At 38.9% G+C, this 10,540-nt stretch overlaps 1 protein-coding gene across 1 annotated transcript; it reads left to right on the top strand.

The window, feature by feature from the left end:
• The first annotated feature begins 891 nt into the window (after window positions 1-891).
• LOC146557774 (sphingosine-1-phosphate phosphatase 1-like) lies at window positions 892-10,004 on the top strand. The gene is made up of 3 exons (XM_085247261.1): window positions 892-1,929; window positions 6,199-6,288; window positions 7,466-10,004. The coding sequence occupies exons 1-3, from the start codon at window positions 1,243-1,245 to the stop codon at window positions 8,015-8,017; spliced, it is 1,329 nt and encodes a 442-aa protein (XP_085103387.1). The 5' UTR covers window positions 892-1,242; the 3' UTR covers window positions 8,018-10,004.
• Window positions 10,005-10,540: the final 536 nt, after the last annotated feature.

The following is a 10,540-nucleotide window of genomic DNA, read 5'->3' as shown; positions in this document are numbered from 1 at the left end:
TAAACAACAGTTAGGACAGAGACACAACAGTGAGTCTCTACAGTCATCTTTAAAACACGGTGACGGCTTTGTCATGAGTGGGGACAGCATTTCATCCAGCAGTGTTGGAGATTTTATCAACATTAATGGAATTATGAATGCAGAAAAATAATTTCATATTATGATCCAAATCCCAATACTATGTGGACAGCACCTGACTGGCCAGAGCCTTTTTCAACATGACAATGGACCCCAAAACACTGACAGTACAATAATGACATAGCTGGAGAGAAAAAACATTTAATGGATCACCATCAGTCATGGATTGGCCTTCCCAAAGCCTGAACCTCAACTTATTAAAGCAGTGTGGGATCATCTTGACAGACAACAAAACAAAAGGCAGTCAACATCCAAAGAAGAGCTTTAATAGTTCCTCAAGAAGCCTGGAGAACTATTCCCGAAGACAACTTAAAACTTGCAAGAGTTCAGGCTGTGTTGATGAATAAATGTGGTCATACCAAAAAATTATTTTAGAGCTCATTAGAACTCTATTTTTGCCTCATACACAGTATTTGCACATGTTTCAATAAATGAATGTTTCTTTTTTGTGTATCAATTTCTTAAGCTATTCAAATCTATTCATACCTACAATGAATCTCTGACAGGTGTGTGTCAATAAATATTTGATATAAGCTAGTGCTATGCAAAGAACGCAAAAAACAACATGTAGTAGTGTGATCTAACCTAACCAAACTACAGAGGAAGTGTCTTAATGTATCTCTTTAATCAGTCATCATCAGACGGGATGCCTCACATCATCATCGTCTTGCAGTCATGTGGATCATGTGTAATGTGCAACATGTTCAGCAGGGGGTGCTAGCTGAACATGTGCATTGGCCTGAAAACATTAAATCAGACGAAGAAGAATCCTAGCAAAACGAGGAATAACGGCCTGACGCAGTTAGTTGTTGTTTGTATGAGTTCGCGTTACATACCCTGCGAAGTAATGGTTAACTGTCACGGATTTTGTATGCTCGGGGCCAGAGTTTCCATGCTGTCATTCAAGGTCGGTGCTTTGGTTGCAGGTAGCAGATAGAGGCGTTCCTAGCCGCTCTGCTAGCTCGGTTTGTGGTATTTTGTTTGAGAGGAATGCAACGGTCGCCGAGCTGCACTTCTGTCTAGCTTCCTGGATAATGAACTTCGCTTTTTATGACTAAATAGAGTTAACTCCTGTTTGCTAACTGATATAAATTATTTTAAAATATGGCGAACTTTGTAAAGACGTTTGTGCAGATATGTAATTATCTACAGGACCCAGAACTTGTAGCAAGGTTTCAACATTTCTGCGGCGTTGAAGGAACATTTCCGGATGCACCGAAAGCACCGGACAGCGGGGTGTCTGAGCCGGACCGTCCGGGGCTGAGGAAGCGGGTCCAGCAAGGTGCAAAGAGCTCAGATGCAGGTGTTGGAAATGGAGCAGCCGGAGATGGTCCCACGCCGCAAGTTAACGGGATGCTGGGAGACGACACCACCGGGCCCGATAGCTCATCAGCAGCAGCAGACTCAGAAACCACCATAGCAAAACCCCTCCGGAGGAACTCACTGACCGGAGATACCGGTCAGGAGTTCCTGATCCACAACAAGTTTCTGTTCTACCTGTTCACGTTTGGCACTGAGCTGGGCAACGAGATGTTCTTCATCATCTTCTTCCCCTTCGTCTTATGGAACATCGACGCCCTGGTCAGCCGGAGACTCATCGTGGTCTGGGCCTGGAACCTGTTCGTGGGACAGTCCACCAAGGACATGATCCGCTGGTCCCGACCGGCCTCTCCTCCTGTGGTAAAGGTGGAGGTCTTCTACAATTCCGAGTACAGCATGCCATCCACGCACGCCATGACGGGCACGGCCCTGCCTTTCTGTCTCTTCATGCTGACCTACGGACGGTGGCAGGTGAGCATATGTACACAGTCCAGGTGCTTTAATCGGATTAAAAAAGTGTAATAAATATATATGTCTGTGAAGGTTCTCAGTCATCCAGGTCATCGTAGTCAAAGGAGCTTGCAAAGAAAAGCGTCTGGACTTCTTTAAGTTGCTTGAAGACGTTTCACCTCTCATCCGAGAAGCTTGACTAATAAATATATAGCTAGACAGACCCCAGAAGAAAAAAAAAACCAACTAAATTACAGTGTCCAGTAGAAGTTTTTCCCCACTGACCTCTAGGCGACTAGATCAGAGCTTCACTGGCTCAGTTTGTCTGTAGCAGCAGTTTGATATTTTACTATTATAAGATATGCAATTAAAAAAAAAAAAAAAAAAAACCAAAAAACTTTTTGTTTGATTTGTTAGAGTTTGACAGTGGACACAACCCCAAAGATCTTTGTCTCCAGCGGGGGTATTTTCTGTCCCAGAATGGACAATTAGGGAGTTGAATGTTTCATTGTGCATGGTGGTCAGCATGATCAATCCAAATAAAACTATGATTACTGTAGTTAAAGTTGTAGAGAGACTCCAGTACTCTCCGACTGTCTGTGGAAAAACAGAGATCCCACTTGTCCCAGTTTCATAGCAGAGTGTTCAAGGCACAATCCACACAATGGCTTTCCTCTGGACAGGAACAGGCCTGAACAGGATGCATATGCTTTGTATGCACACTGTTACACCCCTGGAGTTTGAATCCCCAGTATTGCTTTATGTTTTTACTACAAAGTGCTATTTGATACATCTGCTGGTCCTGCAAAGTGGATCATCCTTTAAAATTATAATCATCTTTCAGAAAACTGAAATAGTAAGAGAGATTTCTATAGCTTATCAGAATTTATCATTTAAGACCAACACATAAGTCTGTATTCTGTTAAGGGGGAAATTATTGTTCAGCTATGGCAGCCTGTAAATAGTCAGTTGGCAGTTTTTTGGACTGCCTGTCTCTCTGCTGAAGAGTGTTTCTTGTCAGATTGGGCAGTGTAAAAAAATATGTGGTGCAACCGGTCTTAGGGCTACTCATGTTTGTGTTGTTGTCAGTCCACTAGCCAGCCGTGGAGAAGATTGAAGCTATAACATACAAAGAGCTGAAGTGAAACTAAATGTTAAAAACAATTTAAAAAAATGTCCACTGCAGCCACTGCCTGTATGTTTTATACTGTATTTTTGTTTTCTTTGATGCTTTTTTCACACTTCTCACATTCCCGGTGAACTCTGAAGCACAGGGTCATCAACACTGATCACTGTGCAGTTGGGATTTTGGAGGACTGTACAAAAGGATGTTTGCATTTGCAGGTGCACTAGATGTTACTTTCAGCTGTATAGCAGAACTTTTTGGCTTAGAATAGACTTTTGTGATATGACTGCACACAGGTGACTGCTTGTTTAATCTGCATATATTCAAGGACATGAGTCTGTGTTGACTTAAAAAAAAAAAGTTAATATATTTTCCTGTTATTTTATTTGGACATTTGATAAACAAAAATGAATTTTAATCCAGTACAGGCCACTTATGAAACCTTGTTGTAAATTGCACTCTTAATGATTCTACTTTGCAAAGGCAACATTTTTATTTTTGGTTGCTCAAATATAAAATATGCGGGATATGCAAGAGAAATACTGCGTAAGCATGCCTTTTAGCAGTTTCAGTTCTTTTTGTGACATTTGGTGAACTTTTTATTTTGTAATATTTCAGCCATAAAAATGATTTCTAAAGGTTGCAGATGCTCATTTTGGAATATTTTGACAGCATCTGTCAAATACTAGCTTGCTTTACTTTTACTGCGATCTCAATACAAAGCTTTTCCAATTGTTATGCTACTCAGTGAAACATGCTGTCTTCAGAAATGATTTGTAAATGTGGAATTCCAGGTCAAGGCATGCTCTTTGAACACCATTGTAAATGCTTTTCTTCTTCATGTTGCCTTAGATTTCAAAGGTCTAGCTTTAACACAGGATATGAGGACACTTTGATAATTCACGGCACAGGTGGGCAGAGGTGCCAAGTTCCCAGATGGGGTCCAAATGTTTTCTTTTTTGTTTAGTTTTTTCTTTTCATGTAAACTTGACATTGAAAAGCGCAAACCAACAGAAAGCCCAGCATACACTATTTTGTGCAGGGCCCCTCGGTGTCAAAGAGCCGGCCAATCCGACTGAAGGACTGCCATTTAAATCCCAGTTAGTCTTCAGTGACCAGTCTTTAATGAAGAACAGCACAGCTTAGATCAAATCGTAACAAAAGCTGTAATATATCAAGCTTATGCTTTGATTTGTGCCCCTAACAAGACATTAAAGAAGTGGACTGACAGCTGGATTACAGAGGTTCACATAAGGAGAAAGAACCAAGCTGTGTTTTGTTTTTATTTAAATGAACAATATCACAATATCAGAGCAAGTGCAGGAAGCAATGAATGCGCTTTGGGAGGAGAAAGTGTCAAAGGTATCCTGTGATTGAGTCGGTTTTCTAGGAAAGTGGGCGGGGAAGTCCAGTTCGACCAGATCGAAGAACACAAAACATTTTTTTTTCCAGCCTTCATGCTCCAAACAAAAGGGATCCACTGCCTGCATAGTCAGTTAAAATGGTTTGAACTTAAAACGCATCAATGAATACAGATAAACATGTGTCTAAAGCTGTGAATGGGTTATATTGAGTGATGAGAACTTTTAATCAATAAATGACCAAAAAAAGAAATGGACTCTGTCCCAAAATAGAGGTGGCAACAACTCTTAAATGCAACTTTGAGTAGTGAATTCATCATAAAACTACAGTTAATGCTTACCTAATCTTTTTTTTGATTTGAAAGACCTCATTTTTTCACACCTGTCTTTCATTTGCCTCACTATGTTTTCCTTCACAGTGGTACAGTAAAACAAGCCTAAGTACACGAAGCAAACATAACAGGGGTCCATTATGTCTCTTCTTAAACTGTTATTTCTATTTTGTGGACACAGCAGAGACAAAAACAGGAGCTGCCTAAGAATTTGGCCTGTGTCGTTTCTTTGAGCAATGGCAGAGACAAAAGTAAGGAACAGAGAGGGAGAGGATATAAAAGGGGGGTTTGTGCCGAGAGATAAAAAGAATGGAAAGAGAGAGAAAGGAAGGTCAGCACCAGGGAGGAAGCGCTCAGTACCTGATTAAGTGTGTGTTGATGGTACACCTGCAACCAGGCCTTGAACTGAATGAATGTAGCTCTCTGAACTGCATGAACCTTCTTCCGTGTTAAGTTGCTGCAGTGTCAGGACTTCAGAGGAAGAGGTGAAAAATTTCAGAGAAGAAGGTTACAAAAGGTTTCAAAAGATAAGATATACGCCATAAAAGCTGTCATAGTATGGCGGGAGGGTTATCTAAATATATAGATGACAATTTGGCTGATAGCCAGTGCGGCTATTTGGTTTTAATTTTTGTTTTTTGGTGTTATTTATTATCCGTTTTGTGCCAGAGGTTTTATGAAAATAACCCAGCTGGTGTAAAGACTTCCAGCTTTTCTTTGCACTATTTTTAAATCTTTAGCCAAAGCTAATATGGAACAAGAGATAATCATTGGCCACTGCCATTGGTAAATGGCTTCTTATTTGCTGATAGGCTGAGAGCCATCTCCAAGGCCAATATTTGCTAGAATTGATTGTTGGTTTTTCAGTCAGTCCAACTGATTGGTTCAGAGGATGAAGCAGCTAATTTTTTTTTTCGTCTTGCACCACGGTGAAGCTGACATTTGTGGTTCTGAATTAAATATCTCAACAACTTTTTCCAGGAAATCTGTAACTCTTTCACGTCCACCCACGATAAATATTGATCAAGCTTAACTCGAATTTTCGCACACAGATAAAATCAGGTCGTAGTTTACTCTACCAATAGTTTAGTTTACATTTAGTTTACACAAGTGATGCCATTCTCAGCTGATAGTCGTGTCATGTTACTCAGGAAACGCTGAGTAAGGTGCTAATCATGGTAAACAGATGTCTCAACATTGCTGCAATTGTGAGCATGCTGATGTTAGCATTCAGCTTTTGATGCACTACTGTGACAAAGGGCAGACTAATGGAGACTCAGAGTTGTTTTCACAACACGTTTTCAGTGACCCTTGCATCAGTTTCAAATACAATATGCGTTAGGTTGCTGATCACAGCAGTTTTTAAAGCTGTGATTTCCACTGATGGTGAACATCCTGGGTAGCTTGGCTTTGTTCCAATTAAGACATCTTCTCAGCTTTTTTTTAATGCATTCTCTGTTTTCTCTTATAGTATCCTTTCCTCTTGGGCTTCTGTGTGGCTCTCAGCTGGAGTGTCCTGGTCTGTGTAAGCCGAGTCTACATGGGGATGCACTCCGTTCTGGTAAGCAGCTGCAGTTTTTAACCTGAAATTAAATGTTCTCAGTGGTGATCCTCATTAAGCATCTTTTACTTCCATTATAGCCTGCAGGCATTTGCCTTCTTATACTATAGTCTTAGTGTAGCCTCAATATGAAACTTTGGTAAGGCAAAATGTATTTCTGAGAACTTCCACTGTCACGATACCTGCTGCGAGTGGCGTGCATATCTCAGATATCACTTGCATGCATACTTAAAATTACTTTCGGTCCAACTGTTGCAGTGAGAGGAGCTGTCAGATGACTTTTAGTTGAAAACAAAACATTATTTTTCCAATTGTTAGTATCAAATTCATTTTTTTCTGATTACTTAATACATTTCCTGTTGCGTGTAGCAGTTAGAGGAAGTAAGTGCTTTTTTTTCTTTTTTCTTTTTTTCTTTTTAATCTGCGTACCATACTGCTGGGTTTTGGAAACCTCTGATAAAAAACATCTCTTGGCCTTTGGTTAATGGTCTTTCAGGCTGGCTTTTTAGGGAAAAGGTAAAATTTATTGTAATTAGGGAAACCTTGGGAATTTGGAAAAAGAAATAATCCTGAGAAGGGTTTAGTAATAATTGTTATTACTTTTTCCTGGATTTATTTAAATATAATTTGAAGATGCAGTATTTTAGCATTTCTGCATTGTCACTAAAACACAATGCTAAGCCCATTAACAGATTTATAACATAAGTATGAAGTTGACATTTATAATTCATGGAACATGATGTTAACAGAGCCAATAAACAAATTAAAGCGCTGAGATTAGATTAGATACTGTGACCTGCAAACCTGTGACCTGGTAGCAGCTCTATGGAGATACTGCTTCCTCCAATGGTAACACCTGCTGATCTGTCAGCACCTCACCTGATCCTAACTGGACTTTTTTATGACTGTGGAGTAATCTGCAACTTAAAGGACATGTTTCATGGAGGAAAGTGTAATTGTAGCACCTCCTACAGGACAGGTAGCAGCAAAGCATTTTTTATTTGGTTGTTTATTGGATGTGTGTACTACTGTTACTTTAAAAAAAAAAAAAAAAAGTTTAATTGTTATTAAACATATATCATCAGCCCTAAATATGCTTTGTCAGCACTCTGTCTTTCCTTAAATGCTACCGAAACTGTCTTGCTGCTTTACAATGATTTATGTCCCTGTGTTTCAGGAGGTAATCACTGGCTTCCTGTACACCCTCCTTATTCTCGCCTTCTTCCAACCAATTCTGGGGAAGATTGACAACTACTACATGATGGGCAGCTACGCTCCACTTATGATTGTCATATCACATGTGGGCTTCGGGCTTGTGGCTTTCTCTCTGGATTCGTGGAGCACCTCTCGGGGCGATACAGCTCAAGCTCTGGGCACTGGGGCAGGAGCTGCTTTAGCTTCCCACGTGAACTATCAGCTGGGCCTCCAGCTGGATCCTCCACTGTCATCGCTTCCTCTAACATTGCCATCACTCAGCGTTAGCTTGGTGTTGCGCTCCATGCTACGCTTCTTCATCGGAGTCGCCGTACTCCTCGTCACGAGGATGATTATGAAAGCAGTGACTATTCCTTTCTTATGCCGACTATTTGGGCTGCCCATGGACGATGTAAGACGGGCGAGACAGCAAATGAAAGTGGAGCTGCCGTATCGTTACATCGTCTACAGTGTTGTGGGTTTTAGTTGTGCGTGCTTTGTGCCTCTCCTCTTTAAGATCTTAAGTCTTGCCTAACTGTTGTGTGCAAACTGCCATGTCCTGTTGATATGGTGAACATGCTGCTTGTTTTGACACAAGGGAAGGCTCTGTTTCTGCATGATTAAGGGCGTTTTAAAGGATAAGTCCTATGGTATTATGTGTTTCCATTATCGTTAAATCCCATCAAAAGACTAGAATCGGTAATGAATCGATTGACAGTGCGGTGTGTATCCAGCCAGAGGGGTGTACTACAAAGTCATATTAATGGTTTAAAGTGCCGTGTCGAGCAGCTGAAAGTTTCAGAGGGCTCACTCAGCACTAAAATAATTAACTTGAATTAAAATGTTTATTTTATGGCTCTGGGATAAATCCCAAGATTAATCATTTTCTGCAGCATTAATCTCTTGTCATTTATGTTATCTTCATGCATCACCAATTTATCATCTGATAACATCTCTGATCGACTAGGCAACAGACATAGGGAACCTTTTGTGCAGAAGAAGAAGAGTCACGTGACCTGTGAAATGCCCTCTTTGTTAGCACTCAGAAAACCTCGCCTAACAGAGAACGATAAGAACCACTGTTGTCATATCTGTTATCTCCAATTGTGGTTTTAGGTTTTGTTGAGCCAGCAGAGGCAAAGAAAGCCTGGCTATGGGGAAATTTGTTTGTACTACACCCCTCAGCTGTGACGTTTCATTACCATGAGAACAACAGCTCACGTATGCAGTCGTGCTGATACAGACAAAACCACAAGTATTAATTATTTATGAATAATTACTTGCTAAAAACTGCAAAACCCACTGGCTTAAGTTTATGAGCTGGCAGCCATGCTCTGGAGGAGTTTAAAAGTAATGTGTCTTTTGGTTTTGATCTTTTTGGGGGATTTGTTGAATTATTAAATGGATGGGATATCACCTGCTTTATCCTTTAAGATCCACCTGTGCTCAACACATTTAAGTGTTAACTGGAGCTACTTAAATATAAAGTACTGTAATGATGCTCATATTCATCATTGTGGAATCTATTGTTCAAATATAAATTTTTTTTCTTTTTTTTGGAGAGTTTGACTCTTTGAAATTAAACCAAAATATGAATCTGTAAATCAAAGCGATGAAAAATACTGTAAGTATTTAAGCTTCCAGGCTTCAGGACATTTAATGATCTGTATGTAAATACGGAGGACTCTTTACCTTTTAGTGGGTTGTATATGTCATCACTATTTTTCTACATTTCCATATTCAGCGTTGTCCTGTGTAACTTTGGCCCAAATTTAGGTTAAGTCGATTGATAGTAGAGAATTAATGAAAAACAATATTTTTGATAAATTATTTTATCATTGTATTTGATGAATGGTTGTATTGGGAAACAAAGGAATATATTATTCATACTTTATTGCTCTGAATGCCAGAGACGTTTCAGTTCTCCTTACTCTCGCAGTCTGCAAAACCTTAGACCCTAAAAGTTGTCTGATTGTTGTAACTGTTTGTAATTTCTTGTGTTGTTTTAATAATCAGTCCGAATATCAATGCCCGACTTATATCAGAACATGTAGGGCTATTTATAGATCTGCTATTTCCATCAGTTCTCCCATTTTTTTTCTCTTGTTGTCTGATACCTGTGTATATTTAAAACATTTGGAGACAATAAAAAATAAAATATTTTAAAAAGAAAAAAAGAGTATTTTATTTTGTTGTATTATAAATAAATTCAGGTGAAGCCACTCACAACATAGATGGGAGACCTGTCCACAATGTACCCCATCTCTCACCCAGTGATGGCCAAAACATGGATCTGGATAAGCGGTTAAGAAAATTGATGGAAACCATTTAGTGCATCTGGGATTTTTATGCTAGTGTGTTGTGTTTTTTAATATTGTAAATATTGTGGCCAAATGGACAAAAAAGAAGACATATGCACTTAGAGACTGTAAAATCTTAGATTTCTGTTGAAATTACTTTGAAGGCTCTCAAGACATCATCTCTCAGGAAAAATAATAAATAAATAAAAGAATTTCACCAAACGTGACTCTTGAACTTGTCATTCCACAATGGAAGCAATTTGTTTTTGTGCCATATTACAGTTATTTCATAATTAAATATTATTCCAGAAACATTAGAATTTTTAAGTTGCTTCTATGTTTATATAGTTAAATTATTTTAAAGACTGACTTGCAGCTACATCTTTTTATTTTCTTTATTTTTCTTTATTTTCATTTTTTTTAATTTTTCCATTCACCTGAGATGGTAGTGGAAAAGCATTTATATATGATTGTACATTATCTTTTAGTTGTACATTACCTCTTTTTCAGCAAAAAGTGAATCTAAAAAACTTAAAGCAGGATGGAGTGTGATTAGGCTTTATTCCCACCTAGGTGTCCCTGTGAAGTATTTTTTGCTTTTTTCCAGGAATAAATGTTTTGAACATGTCAAATTGGCGCTTGATACTTTTTAAAATAAAAAATAAATAGACTAATTATATAGTGCACGTGCACTCGTGTAGAATCGCTTTCAATTTTTTAAAAATTCCGCCTAAAAGCTATTTGAGCTTTTATTTTGA

Source organism: Mchenga conophoros, linkage group LG15, assembly GCF_057382185.1.
Source record: "Mchenga conophoros isolate Kocher_MC1m ecotype Shallow Benthic linkage group LG15, M_conophoros_male_GT1.1, whole genome shotgun sequence".
Lineage (NCBI taxonomy): Eukaryota > Metazoa > Chordata > Actinopteri > Cichliformes > Cichlidae > Mchenga > Mchenga conophoros.
This window is presented reverse-complemented; position numbering and strand designations above follow the sequence as displayed.

Excerpts from the sequence above, each read along its gene's own strand:
- LOC146557774 (XM_085247261.1), top strand. The coding sequence starts at position 1,243 with ATGGCGAACTTTGTAAAGACGTTTGTGCAGATATGTAATTATCTACAG. Across the intron at positions 1,930-6,198 it reads TGACCTACGGACGGTGGCAG|TATCCTTTCCTCTTGGGCTT; the intron begins GTGAGCATATGT and ends TTTCTCTTATAG. Across the intron at positions 6,289-7,465 it reads TGGGGATGCACTCCGTTCTG|GAGGTAATCACTGGCTTCCT; the intron begins GTAAGCAGCTGC and ends CCTGTGTTTCAG.